Source organism: Penicillium alfredii (genome assembly GCF_028826965.1).
Source record: "Penicillium alfredii strain IBT 34128 chromosome Unknown utg000005l_segment0_segment0, whole genome shotgun sequence".
Taxonomy (NCBI): Eukaryota; Fungi; Ascomycota; class Eurotiomycetes; order Eurotiales; family Aspergillaceae; genus Penicillium; species Penicillium alfredii.
The window spans coordinates 3,015,111-3,035,949 of NW_026622702.1; the positions used below are offsets into that span (position 1 = coordinate 3,015,111).

Consider the following 20,839-nt stretch of genomic DNA (forward strand, 5'->3'; position numbering starts at 1 on the left):
TAGAGAAATGTGAGCGTCTTATCAGAGTTCGAACACTGTTTACACACATCGGCGCGTGCGTCTTCGTTAAGATAAAGCACTTGTGTACGATGAATCTCCAATCAAAAAGGTGAGCAGTTTGGTCCATGCCCATGGACGGGATAGGGGAGCACTTACAGGAAGGCCGAGCAAGAGATAGTGCATTATAGCGGACCAGCCGCAGGGAAAAAATGAATGTGATGAAAAATGAAGAGGCCTAGGCTAGCGAGGTAAAATGGTCGCGTGTGAGGTTGTCCGGTCGGCAAAGAGGTTAGAAGGGAGGGGGAAGTGAAATTGGGAGTAAGAATGAAAACATCGCGGAAGAGAGAAGGGGCGGAAGCATTTATTTATAGGAAAGGGGAGCCAAAATCGGCCGCCAGAAAGTGGTCCTGTGAAGATGGTCAAAATGATCAAAGAAAAGAGCGTCCTACGACAAGAATCGATGGCCATGGTTTGAAATCGTGGTCCTGAGCCGGAAATCTAAAATAGATTACGACAACCCCACCAGCTCCACGCACCCCTAACGGTTCCTTGCAGATCAGAGGGGACACAACAATACAGCGATGCTTCCAGAATACGTATAGGATGTCAAAAATTACAGTCCAGTTTCACGTTTCCATGACATTCTCTTTACTTCTGACCAACGTCTCGATAATTCCGTGGCCTTAATTTCAATTCGCTAGCTCTCCAACCATGATTTCCCGCGTTATCAACGACTTAACTTCTCAATCACTGGGCTGGTACTCCAACTCGGAAAGTTTTACCCCATTATGGAGGTATTCTCGTACTACTTCCCGTATGCGATCCCGAAGCTCGTCCTTTGCCGAGACTTGCCAGGAAAGTTAGCCGTACTCCACATGTACAATCTGGACAGCTTACCTAGGATCAGCATCCGGCCTTGCTCGTCCCACATGTTCGGCAGTCTTTCGATCTGGGTACCGCTGGCTTCGAGTGAGATTATGCTCTGGTAATCCGGTACCCCCTGGTATAGGTAGACTCGTTCGTGCTGACCAAAAGGCAGCCTTTTATGGCCAAGGCCGTTTCTGACATAAATGGAGATATGCAGTATCTAGAATGGATATCATCAGCCTCGAACAGAATCTCTCGCGTTGACCCAGTACCCACATAGCCGCTATCCATGATATCATCCTTCAAGAGGTTGTTCAGCAGAATCAGAGCTGCGCTCATCTCGCCAATTGATTCTACCTGCCACACCAAATGTAGCCGACGGATCTGGGAGGTGCAAGTGTTGTAGCCGTAGATCGTTTTCTTCAAGTGTGGTATGGCCCCGGCGATACCAGATCCGCTGGCAAGCAATAGTATAGTTTCGCAGTGCCCAACTTCTTCACCAACCCCATGAGGGCCAGTGAACAAAGCCAGGAAAGAAATGGAGCTCCCCCCGTCAATGCGTGCATAACGGGCAAGGTTCGCAGTTAAGCCACTACGTGGCTTTACCAGCAACTCCAGGGTGTTCTGCTTACCTTTGGACCACGACATGATGGTGAATGGATGTGTTTGCATCCACGAACATAGACTGACCGACGGCATCCAGAGATTGATATATTGACCAGCTTCCACTCTCATAGGTCGAGGTAAGAGTACCCGGATATGTACAGCGTTCACCACAGTACCTTCCTCAGCATCGCTCATGCTAAATGAGACGATGGCCCTGGGAGTGCCGCGGCCCGAGAGCAGGCCGTTTCGATAGAGGAGGACCATACTCTGTGAGAGTAGAGACAGTCCAAAGACACCTAAAGCAACCAAGAGATATATTTCTGAGGAATGGCTGTGGGAGGGGCGGTGTTGCCAAATGCCGTAGACAAAGAGCCCAGCGAGCACCTGATGTGCTCGGAGGAAGATTTCGTAAGACAACCGTCGAACCGATGGGAGAGAAAGCAGGACAAGCAGGCCTAGTGAAATTGCAGCCTATTGCACGTCAGTTCAGCCGAGGTGTAGTATTGAATATCGGAGGCTATACGTACAAGTAGGGTAAAGAGGTTTCGTACTTCCCGAAGAGGGAATGTAAAGGCCTGTGTCTGAAACGCCACTATTATATGAAACGATAGCAGAAAAACAGCCATCCAACCGGTAGCGCGATGTATCTTGCGACAAGTCTTCCATGTGATACCTAGAATATCAGCCAGGTAGCTTAGATGGATGGCAGACAAAGGGAACACCAAGTTGACGAGAGCCAACTCTCCAGCCCGGCGGCCAGCCCCAACCAAAGACTTTATTTTGAAGAAAATAAGCAAGAGATTGACTGCGACATATGTCAGATGCAGTAGCATGCCAGCTCTATTCCATGGGCCCCAGAGACGATGCCTTCGAATGACAAAAGGGAGCATCAGGTGTCGTGACACAAAGACACGAAAGAAATCTGCCCAGATTGTCACGCTAGACAAAGTCTGGATAAAGAAGAATGCGACAAAAATGCCGCCAGCGGCAATCGCATAGATGGTTACAATGTCCATCCTACTATGAAGGATAGACAATGTGTGTAGCGGAGAAAAGGCTGGAGGATAGGGTAGGCATGTTATTAAGAGTAGACCTTTTTATACCACAGGAGGCTGAGAACAACGTCCTCGGCGCTGAAGTTCTCTGAAACAAGAGGAACAAGCTGCCCTGCCGGTCAATCAAATCATAAGACCCAAGAGTCTCTAGGTAAGTACTAAGGTAGGTTGTGTCTCTAGATTCCCATGAAGGTCAAGTGCTAATAGACTACGACGTGCTGACCTTTAATTCCTATTGATGAAGAACCTATTCTGAGATTGGATACATGTCAGGATGCGAGAGGTACGTGGTCGCCGCAGCACGGATGGTGGAAAGCCTACGGAGATCTCTCGGCGGATGATGGCTAAGCCTTTTTCGGTTAGATTGGCACTAGTGAGCTTCAGCGCTTCCGCATGGTTTGACGGATGAAAGAGTTACCTTCAGCAGCGCAACCTCCCAATGTCCCATGATTAGAGCCGGATTAACCGTGCGTTTCTTGCGGACTCTCCCACAAGAGCTCGAGAAAACAGCAATCTACATGAAAGAGTGATCAGAATTTGAGACCACTATCCCTAAGGCAACTTATTATTATCAGCCCCTACCAAGCGGCACCACGGAGGCCTTGGGTGTCGCACCTCGTACCACCGCAGCCTGAGGAGAAGCATCATTGGCTTATTAGATCTACGACTGACCACCTTTGTGCTTCACCGAAAGGCGCTTAAGTGATTTGGATGAAGGCTTCTCCATGGGACCTTAATGACATTATCTTAAACTAGACATAGAACCGCGGTTTCCGTTGATAAAGAATCAAAGAGAATGTGAACCACTCATTGTCCGATAGTAATATTTGCGTCATCCCTAGCCTCCTCTAGGTCCCGATCCGTAATCAACTTCGGAGCTGGGTAATGAGAGCTCTGGATAGTCAGTCATATTCAAAATGGTCGAGATTAGACAACATACTAATTGAGATCTGACAAATGCCCAGAATCCAGTGGTATCAGAGGACAGAATATAGACTTGGCCCGTTTCCCGGAGGCGCATACCTACGCATACATCTGCGTCACACATCTTGCTATATTCGTAGGCCTTTTTCATCAGGCTTGTCCTGCGACGATACTGCTTTTGGCGCTTCATTTTCCTCTTCGAAAATCCACGCATTGAGTTCAACACAGCCATTGCGAGCAGTTGCTTTGCTCTAGGAAGGTATTACAAAAGAACGCGCCTGGAGGCAGAAAGCGTAGGGAATGAGCGTAATTATAGAGGCCCGTTCATAGAAAAGAGCTGAATATAAAAAAGTCCTAGAGATGTATGGAAGGAAATTTATAAGCTCCGAACATATAAAAGACCATGATTTTCTTTTCCTGATAGAAGGAAAACCGTGGCGAAGACAATATCGTGCCGTTTCAGCATGTGTAGGGATCCTTAAACGGTACACATTTAAGATTTCGAAGACCACTTTACAATGACTGATTCACTGAGGCCGAGACGATCAGCCTGCAACACCTTTTTTGTTCACCCCACTTGTTCTGATCAGGAGGGTCCGATCACTCCTAGAGGATCTCGCAATTGGTGAGCAATGTGATTGTCAAATCCTGTAGAGTAATAGTTGAGGGGCCCTTATCTTTTTTGGTCAGCAGTCGACAGTATTGGTTCTCCGACATTCAGATTCAGTTGCGATCACTGGACCTAGCAATCAGAAATGGAACGGCCTCAACGATAAAAATAGAAAACATGTGACCGTATCGATTATCCGATACGATCATGTGATGTGCCCCGCCTTAATGACGCCGAATGATTCTGGCAGAACGGTCATCGTATTGGTTGTTTTTATTATCAATAGTTTACCGTTATATTACCGTAGTGCTATAGAACCCTATCGAGTTGTTTCGTAGATTAGGCGATCTGGCAAGATCGCCAGCTAGCCTCTCCTCTCTCTGGCCATGGTTTACATACTTGTCTTGTATACACAAACGCCTCGACGAGGAAAGCTTTCATTCATGGAACCGGCTCACCAGTCAAATACATCTGAGTTTAGATGTGATCTTTCCCCGCTGATAGGGTCCTCAAAAGTGGCATCTTACAATTTTACCATTTGAGCAAGGTGGAAAAAAAAAATTATCGATAGACTTTAAGGGGGTGGTAGGGTATTAGGGAATGCACGGACATCAATACGTGTAGAGACCATGGAGCCAATGGGAGTTGATCAACGCTATCCGCTGCTGAAGTGGTGACCAACAGCTAGCTAGTTTTGCCCAACGGCAGTGCAATAAATAAAAGCAATAAGGCAATATCACCAACACGATCGGTCAACATCTGTTGATTCTTACTCAACGTTAATCACATATACAATGATCAACATATACTAGGATAATCTAACCAACTCGATTTTCATAACACTATGCCTTGAGGGGCTCGTGTTTCCTTACTCGGCATCTACAATGGATCGGATTCCAACGCCATCAAAAATTGGCGGCCCCTCAATTTTTCAACGCCGCCGCACATAATTGGATTTACCTGTCTTGTTTTGTTCTGAACCTAGCTAGCTGCTTTTCCGATCAACCATGCAATATACTAATATACTGATCGAGGGAGCCGTCCCCATTGATCGATTTCCGTCATTGATACCGTTGATACTCATCGATTGACAACGATCTTTATCATTGCGCTGGTTAATCGAATTAAATGCAACTGACCTAGAGACATAAAGAGTTCTTTAATTGTAAGTTCAACGCGAAGGTCAACAGGACAGAGTGGCGGACGGTGAAACAGCAATTAAATTTTCAAATTCGAGTGTTTAAGACAGAGGGCGCAAAAACGGTGAAAAACTGATGGTTCAAACACCGTTCTGTTACGACCCCTACAACAGCCACCTAACGTAGGTGGCCCACTCGCTTTCCACCTACGTTAATTGATGGGTGTTGAACCAACGATAGACCACCGAGACAAACAACCCGAGGGGCCAAGGACTTAGAAGACGGGGTATAAATCCATCCCATAAGTTCACAGGAATTTGTTCCACATGCGTTGAAGCTGCCTTGCAAGTGACCAGTTTCTTAGGCGCCCTCGCAGGTACACGTGTCGGCAGCTGATGGTTAGGATGTGATCGGTCATGCATAAGCTTTGACCAGGACCCGTACAAGTGCAAGTCACATATGGAAGCGGCGATACAAGGCAGGCGTAAAATGATACACACACACACACACACACACAATTCATTAACGCCCGGCGGCTGAGCCGAAAGGGCAACTAAAGCTAGTCTATCGATACACGTCCTAATATGCATCTGCTGTGTCTCCTTCGAGCCCATACATCGATCCTTGCAGTATATATCCTCTCAGCTGTCAATATCATAGGGATCCTTGTGGGTTAGTAAGTTGGTTAGTAGACTGGCTTGAAGGCGCTTCTTCAAGTGTTCAACATCCTATCTTCGGCAGTTGAAGCGCGTCCACCATCTTTGGCACAAGGTGGTAGGAGTAGGTTGGCGAGGGGGAGGGTGTCAATGTGTTGGTCGGCGTGGTTAAGTGGCGTCGAGTCGGCCCGTGGAGATCGCGAATCGTATTGAGGCTCGCACGGCTTCCAAGTTTGGCGTCCATTGCGGACTATCAGAGGGCGATTTCCCTCCCAGACAGAAGGAGAGATTGCCCCGGTGATTTTGGCTACATTGCAGGAGTGCTGTTCGTTGTGTGGTCCACTTCCGACATCGAAAGAGGAAGTGTTCCACCGTCTCTCTTGCTTGTCCACATGCACACTGGTCCGTGTCTGCAACGCTGATGCGGTAGAGATAGCTATTGAGTCTGGCCATGCCAGTCCGGAGTTGGGCCAGCGCGCTCGCTTCCTTCCACGATAATCGATCATACAGCTGTTGAGTGTGTTTGCCTGGCAGTGCTGCATCGACTCGTTTCACGTGTCTTCCTACGTTCTCCGGTAAGTCATTGTTGGGAGCTGCTTGAGACCGAGCGATCTTCAGTGTTGTCGACTTCATCCTAGGGACCGATTCTTGGGGGACGGCATCTTTCTGGGTCGCACTCCTGGCCTGCTCTTTGGCCAGACCTAGCAGTTTATTGTCCGCGCTAGTAGGGACCCAGAAGATATTGATGTGATTTCCGTTTCTCCGCAGCCTCTTCAACTTATACGATTGGCAGACGAACTCCTGGCCCGACTGCTGCCGAGGATTCCTCATCGTGAGGGCCGCTGCTTTGTTGCTCGTGAGCAGCGTGATCCTGTAGTCTTTCAGTCCCACTAGCATGTTCAATGTGTGTGCCAGTGCTGCTAGCTCCGCGGAGAATGGGCTTTGCTCTAATCTTGGGCCTAGTGTCGTGGAAAAGGTCTTTAGTTTCAGCTTCCGATATCGAGGTGGCTGTTTCTCGATCGCCACGCCAAATCCCACGAGGCTATTTCGTGCTGAACTGCTGACTGTAACTTGCAATGATCCGCCCGGTACGGTGTGCGAGTCCGGCATTGCTTCAACATCGCTCTGTATGCGAGTCTCCCATGGTGCTAACACGAACGGATTGATGATTTTCAGAGTTTCCATCTCAATGTTTTTCAGCGCGTCCGCTACCTGGTACAGCGGCGAACGGTGGTATCTCCTGAACTTCTTCATGCAGGCTGTACTCCTGCGGAGCGGGTGGGTTTCTGGAAGGGTGTGAATGTCCGTCCACATTTTCACGGCCCGCCTCCAGAAACGGCGTTGTGCCGTAGCAATGTGAGCCTCTGCCTCCGCTACGCTGGTCGCAACTGTGAGAAATGTCCCCACAATTGCTTGCGCTCCCACCCTTTGGACTCGGTTGATCGGTCCGATGACCTTGTCTTTGCACGTATGCATCCAGACGGTAGAAGCGTAGTCTACCACCGGGGCCACCGTCGATGTGAATAGCTGGCGTGCAGTTGCTGGGGTTAGACCGCGAAGTCGCCGAAGCTCCATCGCTGCCTCCAAGCCTTTGGACGCTGCCCTCGCGATATGTTCCTTGTACTTGAGCCTCGTGTCCATGAGAACGCCCAAGATCTTGACATGGTCTCTAGGCACCACGGTCTGTCCCTTGATAGTGAAAGGCTCCTGGTCCGTTTTGTGAACCTTAGGAGCGAAGTGTATGATGGCTGTTTTGTCTGCCTCAAAAGTGGCTCCGCTCCTTTTCTCCCAATCGAGCGCTTCAGCAATAATTGCTTCAATGCCCTCCCGATTACTCTGCGCAGTTGGTCCGGTCACCCATGCGGTGAAATCATCCACGAACGCGATTGCTCCTCCCCGGCTGTCGATCTGTCGTTGTACGAGGTCTGCGTTAAAGAAGAGGAACAGGATCGGCGACAGCGGCGAGCCCTGCGGCAGCCCAGCCTGTGGCAGGCTCTGGACCTCAGACAATTGCCCGTTGATTTGAATGGTCGCTGTTCGTTCCGAGCAGAACGCTTCCACCCACCGAAGCAGACCCTCCGGTATACCTCGCGCTTTCATCCTCTGGAGCAGTCGTTCTTTGCACACTCCGTTGTAGGCTCCTTTGACATCAAAGCTGATCAAGCTCAGTACCCGTCGGCCGCGCCACGCTGTGTAGATTTGCTCTTGCAAAAACACGAGTGCTTGCTCCGCCGACCGCTGCTTTCGGGCTCCGAAGTGGCTGGTTGGAAGCAGACCGTGAGTCTCCACCGCGTGCGAGATCCTTTCCGCAATCACTGATTCTAGTATCTTGCCCAGCGTCGCGAGGAGTGAAATTGGTCTCCATGCTTTGGCAATGCTATAATTTTCTTTATTCGGCTTTTTGAGCGGTACGATTTTCGCGTGTCTCCACTGCCGTGGCAACGTGCCTCCTTCCAGCGATGCTTGGAATAGATCAAGAACCCTGTTTTTGACCGTGGGCCATGTCATCTTCCAGACTATCACCGGCCGTCTTCGCCAGGCGCTTTCCAAGACTTCGCCGCCAACAGTTGCCGCTCCACCTCCATTGTGATAGCTGGCATTTCTACCGGTGCTCTTTCTGGCCTCGTCCCTTCATCGTCAATAATCTCCGGCAGAGGCGGGAAGAATGCGGTCAGCAATTCTTTTGCTTGCCCCTTGTGATCCGTGGTGGTCGTTCCGTCTGCTCTCAGGAGCTGCGGGACCTTCCCAAACGCTGCGTCATCTCCCGAGTTTAGGTATTTAGCGGCTTTCCAGATGTTATCGTTGTCCGCGAGGAATTCATTCCAGTGCTTTTTCTTTTGTTGCCGGATGGCATCGTGGTATTGCTTCGCTGCGCCTTGGGCCATCTCTTCTAGATGGGGTACCCTTCGTCCCGCCCGTCGCTCCGAGCGGGCGTGATTTCTCCAGTATGTGTATATTTGACGGAGCTGTGTCAAGTCATCTGTCCACCATCGCTTTGCGTGTGGTGACGGTCTGGCCTTTGGGGTCAAGGCATGCACCGCGTCCCAGACCGCGGACATGAGTCGATCGGTTTTCTGCTGCACGGTGCCCTCCAACGGAGTGGCGGCCAGGGTGTTCGCAATCCTAACATTGATCTCTTTCCATGGAGCGTTTTTCAGCAGGAGTCGTTCCGGATGCTTTGGGGGCGACCATGAGGCATCGAATACGGTCTCAATGGTGCAGTGATCCGACCCATGCTCTGTCCCAAGTATGGCACACTTAACCATGGAGTTTGTTAGGTTTTCCGAGGCCAGGACGAGGTCGATCGTGGACTCGCAGTCCCCACTCTGTCCTGCGCCATGCCATGTTTTTGTACCTCGTTTCAGTAGACTGCTAAGTGCAAATTCATTCATGAAGTCGATGATTGGGTCCGCTTCACCTTGTCTTGCCAAAGACACGTCGTCTCCTCCCCAGAGTTGATCATGACGGTTAAAATCTCCCACAATGATGATCTCCAACGCTGTGCCTGTGTCCCGCCGTACCCCTGCGATCGCTTTTCGTAGGTGATCGCATGTCTCGATCAATGCCGCGGCATCTCCTCCCTCCACGTAGACTGATGCCATAAATACCAGGCGCTCCGGGAGGCGGATGACCGCCGCGGTCAGATCCGGCGACTCAATCGACACTTGCTCAGCTTCCACCTCTCTATTGATCCAGAGCATACTTCGGATTGCCCATCGGCCTTCCCTCCAGGTAGAGGGAACCAGTTTCGTCCATTTATGATGTCCCATCGGGGTTGTCAAGAGTCGGCCTTGGATTCTCCTCGCTTGGGGCTCTTGAATCGCTAGTGCCACTGCGTCCTGTATCGTTTCATCGTTCATCAAACTGTCATGCACTGCTCCCTGTTTCCTCACATTCAGTTGAATGATTCGGACGCTTTTATTCATGCGGGGATGGATAGAGCTTCCGGCAATTCCTGCTGAACGATTCATGCGGGCCTCCACATGGAACGCACTTCGGAACTGTCTGGTCGCAGCTACTATGGCGGTGGCCCTCCGCGGCGCACTTTGCACATCTCTGGACGCCCTTGCACTGGAATGCCTTGTGGCCCACGTCTTGGCAGTTGTAGCATTGCATCGGTCGAGGTCGGTATTCGAAGGGACTGGTCACACCAGATTCCCCTCCAACGTGAAAGAATCCGTCAGCCAGGAGCCTCCGTGCGTCGGCGCCCTTCGTCAGATACACAACCATGGATCCATATGCCTTCGCATTATCCTTTTTGCTAAGCCATGCAATCTTGGCCACGGTGGCTTCATTCTCTTCGCTGAAGGCTGCTGCGGCTCCGGCTCGAATCTCGTCCTTCTCATTCAGCACGGCGGTCCTGTTTACGTTGTCGACTTTGATCGGGTAGAGCTCGTCCCGGAGCACCCGGGCTCCCGCGCCGATCTTGGCTTCTGCCACTTTCTTGACCATCTGGTGCTCGTCTGCATCACGGCACGCTATTCTGATTCGGTTGGTGTTCTTCGGGTCCACGGTGACAGCGCGACAGCGCCAGTGCGTGTGGCCGTCCATGGTTCGAATCTCTGTCTCGACCGCCGCCCGAATTGAGCCTGCGGATGTCTTCTCGTTTGCTTTTTCTGCCATCTTTGACGTGTCTACCGTGCAATATAACGTGTCGGTCAACGTGGTTGGGGTCGTATTCGAGGAGAGGGTGCGAATGTTGCTCGGGTGACTAAGTGGAGGAGTACGGGCAACGTCTGCATAGGACGGGGATCCAGTGGGAACGAAAGGACTGATGGTCTCGCGCAGAGATTGAATCTCGCGGAGAATCTCATCGTGGCTGTTCTGAGCGCATGCGTCGGTGTGGGATTGCGGCGTCTGAGGTCTTTCTGTCAGGGTCTGTAGCTCGTGTCGGACCTCGGCGAGGGCGGCGCTAAATTCTTCTTTCACTTTCTGAAGTTCCTCCTTGTGCGATTCATCACGTCGTCTGATTTCTCGCCTGAGTTTGATCAGCTCTTTGACGAGGGAGGCGGTGTTGAGGTCCTCGCTCTCCGTCGCAGAGTCGTCCGAAGTCGCCGCATCGTGTGGAGTTGCTCGCTTGTCTTGCGTTTTCTTCCTCAGCTGAGAGCGTGTCGTTCTCTGGTCGTTGTCGATCTCTTGCTCTCGAGCATAGTTATTCGGTGGCCGTGTGGTGCGTCTCGGCCTCGCCAATCGTGGAGGTGAATCTTCGTGTTCGTCGCGGTCGGGCGGCTCAGGGGTTCGCGTCTCGGCCCGTCCCGCCATTTTGTTTCCTCGCGTCGCTCACGATACGACCGTTCAATTCCAGGGGGGATTCCTCAATAGCCAGTGGACTTAATAATAGGTATCGTAAAATGATACAGTACGTCCGAAATTGGTCGGCTGCCATACAGTCATATTCGAAATCAGTTTTAACTTCACACTCTTGCGACTTAATTCCCGAACCCTAACTCGAGACACGCTAATCTAAATTTAGCACTTCCCCTAGTAATCCCTGTAGGGCTGTATTGTATCCACTGGTAACTACAAATGAGTCATTGTTATAATACTGTAATTTCTTGAAGAAACCGATGGAATCCTTCTTGCAAACAGACCGAACAAATGGAGAATCCTTACAATCTGGCAAGGTTCTTTTTTCTTTCTCTCTTGCCTGGAGAAAAAACTAGAGAAAGTTCTTCGACGGAAAATTGCCCGTCATCGTCGGGTGAGAGCTGATAACACTGCTATTGTCGTTTTAGTGAACGACCGACCGCAGCGCAATTTGACTAAACGATTTGATGATACCGACACTATTTAGACCGCCATCGAGAAGCTACTTCTGATGTGGTTAGGTCTATTCTCCCGGGGTAAAGAGCTCACGCTGAAGATTAGTATCAATTACGTAGACGATCGTCACTCTCCTCCAGCTACTGGTCGAAAAGGAGTGAAAAGAGGGAAATCCTCTGTCACGAAGAGAATGCTCGATGAAAAGACGCCCAGCTTGATGCCGAACAGGATGCTTCTGGGGAAAAACCGATCTGGCACAGCGTCTACAGTCTGATACGATGCGCTTCCTCGACTTGCCCGTTGGGCCTATATTGCTGGGTAGAACCAATGGGAAAAAGCATTACTAACTGAACACTCATTATCTGAAGCGTCTCGTCACCCACGCCGAAAAAGGTGGGGTGTTAAACGGCCGTAAGGATGTGCCAGAAACGGGTATGCGAAGAGTTACATATGGAAGAATAATCGGAAAGGAGGACTTATCACTGGAAATGGAGCAGCACCGTATCCTCCTATTAATATCAATGTCCTGTCCTCGTAGTCTTCCGCATCTGTGTTAGATATTTCGGCTGCACAGGCTTCTGTTAACTTGCAGTCCTTGCAGTCGCTAAGCCTGCTCGAGATCCCTGGCCCTAAGGACGAACTGGTTAAGGAACATGGTGAATGGTAGGTGTCAAATGTCACTGATGACACCCTGAAGGCTGCATTTCGGGAAATCTGTGACGTGATGCTCGAGAATGGTCTTGACCTTGAGTAAGTTTACAAGGATCAAGACCCGGAGTTCTTTATCGGCAAGGGCATAAAGATGGGTATTGCTCGACGTTTCGTAGAGGACATTCGGCGCTGGGTCCAGAATGTGAAGAAATCAATTCTTATTTATCTAGCAATAAGCTGTTTTGGCGTTGGAGCATTTAAGCGTTCTGGATTTTTCTCGGACCATTTTGGCGCCGCTATAGTACTGCAATACTCCATTTTTCGTGCATTTTTCGTGTGTTGATTTGTGTAACCAGATTGTTGGTTGCTGGCCAAATGCTCCAGTTGAAATTTGAACTCCTTCCCGCGCAGCAGAAAGGCGCTTATCTTACTGTGGGGCTACGTTGCCGTCATATTGAGGGGAATACCCATCGAAATTTTGAGCAGATTATCGTCTTCGTAGCACTTGTGGAGATGGCATTGGTGTGCGTTCGGCAAAGCAGGAATATTCGAGTGCTAGCCAGCTAATGTCGAACAAGCTCTTTACTGTTGGCGCGATTTAGAGCTCATTAGTCCTCTTGACAGTCGCTGGCCCCAGTAGTGCAGGGGAATGTATGGTGAACTATCTGAACTCAATCTGAATCAGTGATCTAAAGGTAGCATGGGCGTAGATTCTCGCTTCTTAAGGTGGATCCCGTACTCTACCATGACGTTGGTAGGGCTGCGAAGCATGTACTCCACACGAAACTGCTATACAGTACACCTGCTACATGCATGCCCTTCCCTGTTTTCTTCTTTCTTGGGCAATAATTGACTGCTATACAGCGCCGAATCGTCCGATATGGTTCCGATAATCCGCTCCCCAGCCCTCTCCAATCTGTATCTCATTTATGATGTACGATATAGAGCCCGTTCTTCCCGACGTCTTAAGTGGCTGAAGAAGCTGGAAACAACAGGCTTACGACCATATAATGGCCTGGGGTAACATAGTCAAAACGTTCAACTGGAGTTAGTTGTGGGCAGTCAATAAGACCACTGACATTTGGACACCCTGAAAATATACATGCAACATCATGCCTCTTGCAGAGAGGGCAAGCTCGTCGCCTCAGTCTCAACCCGATGAGCAAAACGGCAGCCGGACTCCCCACATAAACAGTTCTTCTGAAGCTTCCCCCAGTAGAAATCCGAATAATCGACTGTTATTTCACTGCCAGCGGGCACTCCGCGAGAGACCACAAGTATGCGTTCTATCCCGCACCAATAGAACTTCTGGAATTGGCTATTGGGGCGACACGAGTGGTTGATAAAACGAGTGAAATTGCCCTTTTGGCCTTGGAAGATCTGATACGGTCTTTCTTGGGTTCCGCCCATCATCACGTCTAGACCGTCAATTCCGTAAGTGACGAGACCGACAAATTCGGCAATAGCCGTGCCTCGTTCGAACGGCTTCTTAAAGTTAGTGAAGATTTTACCAAAGTCGAGACTATAAAAAGACGAGAAGGGTTTCTTGCAACGTACGCAGCGGGCGATCACCCCATTGTTCTTCCCACTAGCAGTGTGATATAATTGGACGGGAGGAGGATGACGAACACCACCAAACAAAGACGGGAAACAAGAACAGTGGTTGCGGATCACATCATCAGACTGCCGTTCCTTACACGTTTGGCAAATATCAGGGCCTATGCCTAGCCCTCGTCTAGGGTCATCTTCCCCAAACACATCTCGGTCGACCACACAGTCATCCACGAATTCGTAATTGAAGCCATAGGGTAATACCATGTGAGAGTATGTGCTTTTGAGTGGCAGTGCTGGCCCAGTATCAACTGTGACCCATTCATGAGGGTGGCCGGAATATCGACATGGCTCATTTAGGCTAATGACACGGAGAAGGTCTCGCCAACCAGGATGGAGAGTATCGGCCGCAACTTCAAGACTAAAAGCGATGTGGCGCAACCGAGTAGTAAGGCCGTTGTCAAAGCCGATCCTATATTTGCAGAAGCGATAAACCCCGGACCCGGCAAAGATCAAGCTAGCCCAGCCCCCAGCATCTTTTATTTCTTTGTAGCCACGCCAAACAGCCCTGGGCAACAATTAACACTTGAGTTCTGCCACTGTATGGGAAGGGGCAGTTGAGATGGGAAGCGCAAAGGGGCATACATCTTGTTTCTGAGATCTTTTTCCTGCCAGCCTAGTGTGTTGCAAGCTTCTTTCAGGGCTGCCATTCGAGCTTCGAGGTTCGTATAGCTCGGGTTATCGAGACGAATGGATGCAATTCGTGCTTCGAAACACTCCACCCAGTAAGCCTGCACTACCAGTTCCAAAGCCCGCGATGACCGGCTCTGGTCATAGTACATTTTGCATAGACCATTGATTGCTTGGAAAACCTATAAGCGCTGTGATTAGGAGAGCGCAAGATCACTTCCCCACATGATGCACGTACTGATTGACTAACACCAGTTCGGAGATTGAACTCGGGCCTGCGATCCTGTACTTCAGTCAGCGATGGTAGATCATAACGACCAATAGTCATGGGGAAATGCACCGGAAACGAAACGCTCAGGGTGATTGGAGAGTGCACCTGTCGCCAGATTCCTGAAATGAGCTTATCTATGGTCGAAGGCTGTAAAGTGGGCGGAGTCGTGCTTTTCATGGGCTTCTTGCGCTGAGGAAAGCGGGTATCGCTGTGAAATTGCCGGACTGACGGCTCGATTCTAACATTAGATGCTCGCAGACAACCCGCAGCATCTGCATCACTATCGGAACCCGAATCCTGTGTCACCACTGCTATGGCAGATGACTTTGATGGTCGCAGCCCACTGACGGTCTTGTGTCTGGGCTTGTCGAGGTCGTTCCTGGATGTGGACCGGAGCGTCACTGGGCCGGCACAATGACTGGATTGCGAATCGGAGCTAGTCTACAGAAGAATATCAGTGTTCGGTTTTCACCTGCCTCTTGCTGGAACACTCACCGGTGCTGCGGGCTTGGGGCAAGCAGCCTGACTCGGCGTTATGGTCAAGGAGCGATTCTTTTCCATGCTCAACCATCCCTAAAGGGGAATGACGTTATCGTTAGCCGGAGATTCCTTACATAGGGCCTCCCAATTACTTCATACCAGGGGGAGCGACTTGTCACCATCCTCGGTGGCATTTGACGTGATACTATTTGAAGCGCATATTACTGCGTCAATACGCACGTAGACTCCATCGTGTTGGCCGAAAGAAGCCAATGCGGAGCCGAGTTGAGTAGAAAAATCAGCATTCTCAAATAGCTCTGCTAACTTCGTGACGACCGGGTGTCGCACGATCGGATGCATTCTCAGCAAGGTTTGTGTTGCACGATGGGGGGAGGAGGGTGAATTGCTGCGTCTTCACCCCGACACGTTCTGCCCGGGCAGAATCGCTGACTCAGCGAATAGGCCAAATGGGCCCACTAGGGGCTTGGCACGGGCTTCCGATGACGCGATGGATATTGGGGCCGGGTGCTTCGTTGGTCGGGTTTTGCCATCCAACACTGAAACCACGAGGGAAAGTACTATGTTGTAGGAGGAACATGTCATCTACACAACATCGGCTAGCGAGGCCGGCTGGGCTTCGTGATGAGCAGTAACGAAGATTGTGGACGACGTAAAACAACGGATTATAGGGGCCGAAAATGTCAGGCTTTTAGAGTCGCCTGCAAATGAGAACGAATCTCGCACCCTTATAGAACCTCAGATCTGGGTGGACTCGCTTAGAACATTCTTTGGGCCACCCGTCTAGCGACTAATGCGCGAGCCACCCTAGTGGAATCCGGTTCCAATTCAAATAAATTTCGTTCTCTCTCCGCTCACCGCACTGCTCTTTTTCTTTTGTTTTTACTTTCTTTCTCTTCCACGTCCTCCTTTCCTATCTGCCTTATCGATAAGACAGGCCCCCTTAAAGGACAGCTGTCCGATATGTCATCAGCGACAGACAACCCCGGGCCTTCTCCGTCTCTGACAAGGGAGAAGTCAGCTGTTTCATATTCTTACGACAACCTAACCGGGTGGAAGAGCGTGCGCATCCTTCGAATTGGGAGGGGAATTTATCATGATGTTCGGAGACGCCTTCCTTATTACTGGAGCGATATCCGAGATGCGTGGACGTACAGAACCGTCGCGAGCATCATTCGCATGTACTTCGTGAAGTGAGTTTGCCCAAGCTCTCGGCCAAACTCAAAAGGCTAACACCTGTTCTCTAGCATACTCCCGGCCATAGCGTACACGCTGGATATGCACCGGAGAACTGGACAGTTCTACGGTATCAACGAAGCGCTTTTCTCTTCCGCCCTGGCGGCGATGGTGTTCAGTATCCTTGCAGCGCAGCCCTTGACCATCGTCGGCATTACGGGGTTGATCTCTTTGTTCAACTACACCGTATATGACATCGTACAGATCTATGAGCCCTCAATTTACCCCGAATTTATGTGTTGGGTTGGCATCTGGGGCGCAATCTTCCACTGGATCGTTGCATTATGCAACATGTGTGATTATATGCGCTATGTGACGGATTTCTCGAGCGAGACATTCGGCTTTTATGTCGGAACCATTTACATCAGTCTGTCATGCCTGTCTCCCTCCTTTTGAATGCCAGGAAGAACTATAACTAACCCGGAAGCTAGGCAAGGGCGTGGAGGAGCTTATCAATGAGTTCACAAGCAAAGGACCTGTCGCTGGTTTTATGAGTTGTATGATCGCAATCCTCTATTTCCTTACTATTTACAGCCTGGAGACCATTGGATCAAGTAATGTCTGGAAGCCTGCTTTTCGGGGATTGCTGGCGGATTATGCATATGTGGTATGTTTGCTTCAAGCACGCCTGACCACCACCCGGAATCACGTACACTCATCGTCTTTTGTTCCTTCTAGATCGGCACAATTTTCTGGGTGGGATTTTCACACATCCCCGGTCCGCTGAAATCGGCGAATATATCCCGTGTTCCCATCAGCAAGGCATTTTATCCAACGCAGGCACGGGGCTGGCTAATTCAGTTTTGGGAACTGGACGCGAAATGGGTTTTTGCAGCGCTGCCGTTTGGCTTCCTTCTCATGTTGCTCTTCTACTATGATCATGTATGGATCCCGTTCCCTTAAACGAAGCTGCTCCTGCCGACAGCGCTAACTTATAGCTAGAACGTCAGCAGTCTGACGGCACAGGCGCGGCACTTTCCACTAAAGAAGCCCGCGGGGTTCCATTGGGACTTCTTCCTCCTTGGGTGCACGACATTTATTTCGGGCATCATTGGTATTCCGTTCCCTAATGGATTGGTTCCACAGGTATGAAAGCAACCCCTCCAGCTTTCAAACCTATTCACTTAGTGCTAATATACTGAGCCAGGCACCTGTGCACACAGATTCCTTGACAGTTTATGAGACAGATCTTTGCATTGTGCCAACCGAGGAAGGAGAAGGTTCCGAAATTCGCCGCTCGATAGTCAAGGCCACTGCGGTGGTAGAACAGCGTGTGTCGCATTTTGTCATGGGGCTAGCAATTATTGGTACTATGACGGGCCCCATCCTGATAGTCCTCCACACTATGCCTGCTGCGGTCTTCGCAGGCGTTTTCGTTATTGTCGGATGGGGTTCCGTTGGATCCAGCGGCATCATGCAAAAAGCGATTCACTTAATGCTAGAGAATCGTTTCATACAGCGTGACGAACCTCTTCTGAAGGTGCGGAACCGCAAGATTCTTCTGTGGATTGTGTGTCAGCTCACTGGAATCGCTTCCTGCGTCGCCATCTCCGAGACAATCGCTGCTATAGGTGTGATCCTTCCTCCCCTTGCGCCTCTCCAAAGCGACTAATAGATTTCCACCTTTGCCAGGCTTTCCTGTGTTGATCATCGCTCTAATTCCATTTCGAGTCTGGGTCATTCCTAAATGGTTTTCGCAAGACGAGATCGGTGTACTGGATGATATGACAGCCGACAATAAAGCCGTTCTGGCTAGTCTTGGTGGACCACCCCGGTTCCCTGGAGAAAAGCATCCTCAGAATTACGGAATTGAGCGCCGGTACTCGGAGCAGAGGAGGGGAGTCAGTAGACAAAGAGCTGGCAGTATTCATCGTTGAGACACCGCGGAGGTTCTGGCAAACTCTCCGGTCACCGAGCGAGATCAAAGTTTTCTCCATAGGAGTCCCAATCCGACGCACGCCGACTAACGGCAGAACGAGCAGAAAGCGGTGCGACATTACAAACAATTCCAGGTTTCCGAGCCTTTCTGCTCAAATACTCTTGCATCTCTGTCCAGTAATAGGACGTCGCCTTATAGCGTCTTCATTCCACTTACCTCTCATTAGCACTAAATCCATATTCCCCAATAAGGGATATTGGACACCTTCATGTATTTCTATTTTACAGCGAGATCGGCAAAGACAAAGGCCGCGCACCAGAAGAAGCGAGAGATGGATCGTCAAGCTTCAATATTACTTAGCATATTTGCAGCACAAGTCGATATTATACGATGACCAATATATGCTTTTCAGCCGTTAAGATACAATTCAGCAGGAACTGCCGGGGAGAACACTGAGATTAGACTGATGCTTTTTAGATCAGGGCTCGGGAAATTCAAGGAATTACGGGGGTATATTCATCAGATTTGAAGTATAACTGTATGATTTAAAGGTTACTGGAGTTTGAGCCGTCCGGTCTCCAAAAGCCTCAGCGAGACAAAGTATACATGATCCTTTGTCTAATGAGTGATCCTACGACAAACAGCCTTTAAGCCGTGACGCGCGCGCGTGGAGAATTTTGTTCCCATTCGAGATTGTACCTAGCAACTTCCTGAGACTTCTTCGATCTTCAAGCCGGCGAGCTGAAAATGGCCTCTAGCACTCTCTTCTTTTGACCCACCACATCAATATACCATCTAAGAAAGGCATCAAAGCCTTGATCGGGATATACTCCATAATAACTCTAGTTACGTTTAATGAACGCTTTGAGCCCAGCGAAAAACTCTTCAATCGGATTCAAGTCCGGCGAGTAGGGTGGCGGATGGACCAATTTAACCCCTACGTCCACACACATCTGCGTCATACGCTCTGAATGATGAAACGACGCATTGTCTATAACCAGAACAGATTTAGGTTCAGGCCATCTTCCGCAGTGCTGAAGAAGCTGCGCTATAAAATCCTCGAGCACCGTGGCATCTATAGAACCGCAGAAGACACGTGAGAAAACAATTCCATCCTAAGCATACGTAGGCAGCATCTGATATCGCTGGTCGCGGTGAAATTGTGATACTTGCATAGGGAACACACTAAGTGGTGACCAGCCTATCCGCCTGAACCCAACCCTTTTATCATATCCGGATTATCAACGTAAACTAGCTAATACGACTAGAAGTCCGATAAATTATGTTGATTCCATTCTCGCAGATCGGCATTTTGCTCCCTGGCTTGCTGCTGAGTGCTCTTTTGGACCAATCTTTGGCGACAAGGGCTCTTCTGATGCTAGAGGTTGTGACTAGGGTGCGGAATTCATCCCAGAGGAAAATAGCCATTTCATCGAGGTATAGACCGGGTTTTTTAGATAGGTGATCGCAGAGCGCTTCGATCATCAGTGGTGTCACGGTCCGTTTCCGTCTTATTCGAGTTGGGGGTGCGTGGACACTCCAAATTGCCGCAGGTTTATACGAATATTTATAATCGTAGCCTGGCACATTCAGCTTCCTCGGCCATCTGAGAAGTGGTAAGTGACTAGCTCTCTATCATATCACGGACGAGATGCAGCTTTGATGGGGGAGGTCTCGGAGCTATCTTGTGAGGTCTAACGTGAAATTCGAGAGAGATGCATAAGTGAAGAAGACCTCCTGCTTGCGTCGGACAGGATGGCACAGAATTACAATGTGTATGGCATTTTCGTGTAAAATACATAGAGCGGGGTCCCACTTGCGTCATATAAAATACAAGGTCTATTATTGGAAATCGTGATCGGCTGCTATACCGAATGCAGATTAGTGTTGTCTCGAGCTAGGGTTGGGGAATCAAGTCACAAGAGTGTGTAGCTAAAACTGATTTCGAATATGACTGTAGTGAAAAGTTCTGAGATGACATACACTGGAAGGAATTTTGTATGGGCTCCAAGGAGGCACAGCATTAGCTAAGGCATGTAAATTTAGATCAGTGATAGTTGCCCTTTCGGCTCAGCCGCCGGGCGTTAATGAATTGTGTGTGTGTGTGTGTAGTGAAAAGTTTATATTTACTAAATCAGTTTAGCAACGGCCTTCATCCCACTACAAGTACCCATGACCCCAACCCAGTTCCACATGTCACTGTTCGCTTGTCGAATCCGTCTTTACGCAGCCAAAAGACCTGGTACATCCTTCATTGGCGGGTTGGCGGCGGCTCAGTCTTCCTTCCGCGACCAGATAATGAAGATTCAAACAGGCGAAGGCAGATGAGGAGAAATGAGAAGAAGCAGCGGAGACAGGAAAGAGAAAGGAGCAGTAGAGAAAATCGTGGAAATGAGAGTACTCAAAGCCGTGCTACGGGTACAGGCGTTTCTTCTCGTGAGAC

At 49.8% G+C, this 20,839-nt stretch overlaps 6 protein-coding genes across 6 annotated transcripts; 1 reads left to right on the forward strand and 5 right to left on the reverse strand.

Annotated features, from left to right (window-relative positions):
• Positions 1-743: 743 nt before the first annotated feature.
• Positions 744-2,489, reverse strand: NUU61_004565 (ferric reductase family protein; the record flags this gene model as incomplete). The annotated part of the gene is made up of 4 exons (XM_056655147.1): positions 744-847; positions 898-1,087; positions 1,144-1,944; positions 2,001-2,489. The coding sequence occupies 4 exons, from the start codon at positions 2,487-2,489 to the stop codon at positions 744-746; spliced, it is 1,584 nt and encodes a 527-aa protein (XP_056513174.1).
• An 846-nt stretch (positions 2,490-3,335) lies between these two features.
• On the reverse strand, positions 3,336-3,684 carry NUU61_004566 (uncharacterized protein; the record flags this gene model as incomplete). The annotated part of the gene is made up of 2 exons (XM_056655148.1): positions 3,336-3,406; positions 3,552-3,684. 2 exons carry the CDS (start codon positions 3,682-3,684, stop codon positions 3,336-3,338), a joined length of 204 nt encoding a protein of 67 aa, XP_056513175.1.
• Positions 3,685-6,025: 2,341 nt separating this feature from the next.
• NUU61_004567 (uncharacterized protein) lies at positions 6,026-11,119 on the reverse strand (the record flags this gene model as incomplete). Its single annotated transcript, XM_056655149.1, has 3 exons — positions 6,026-8,339; positions 8,381-9,850; positions 9,903-11,119. 3 exons carry the CDS (start codon positions 11,117-11,119, stop codon positions 6,026-6,028), a joined length of 5,001 nt encoding a protein of 1,666 aa, XP_056513176.1.
• A 2,262-nt stretch (positions 11,120-13,381) lies between these two features.
• NUU61_004568 (SET domain-containing protein) lies at positions 13,382-15,623 on the reverse strand (the record flags this gene model as incomplete). Its single annotated transcript, XM_056655150.1, has 5 exons — positions 13,382-14,390; positions 14,468-14,694; positions 14,751-15,224; positions 15,279-15,356; positions 15,423-15,623. The coding sequence occupies 5 exons, from the start codon at positions 15,621-15,623 to the stop codon at positions 13,382-13,384; spliced, it is 1,989 nt and encodes a 662-aa protein (XP_056513177.1).
• A 621-nt stretch (positions 15,624-16,244) lies between these two features.
• NUU61_004569 (uncharacterized protein) lies at positions 16,245-18,129 on the forward strand (the record flags this gene model as incomplete). Its single annotated transcript, XM_056655151.1, has 6 exons — positions 16,245-16,474; positions 16,529-16,884; positions 16,949-17,124; positions 17,196-17,399; positions 17,460-17,603; positions 17,665-18,129. The coding sequence occupies 6 exons, from the start codon at positions 16,245-16,247 to the stop codon at positions 18,127-18,129; spliced, it is 1,575 nt and encodes a 524-aa protein (XP_056513178.1).
• A 995-nt stretch (positions 18,130-19,124) lies between these two features.
• On the reverse strand, positions 19,125-19,358 carry NUU61_004570 (uncharacterized protein; the record flags this gene model as incomplete). Its single annotated transcript, XM_056655152.1, has 2 exons — positions 19,125-19,225; positions 19,247-19,358. The coding sequence occupies 2 exons, from the start codon at positions 19,356-19,358 to the stop codon at positions 19,125-19,127; spliced, it is 213 nt and encodes a 70-aa protein (XP_056513179.1).
• Positions 19,359-20,839: the final 1,481 nt, after the last annotated feature.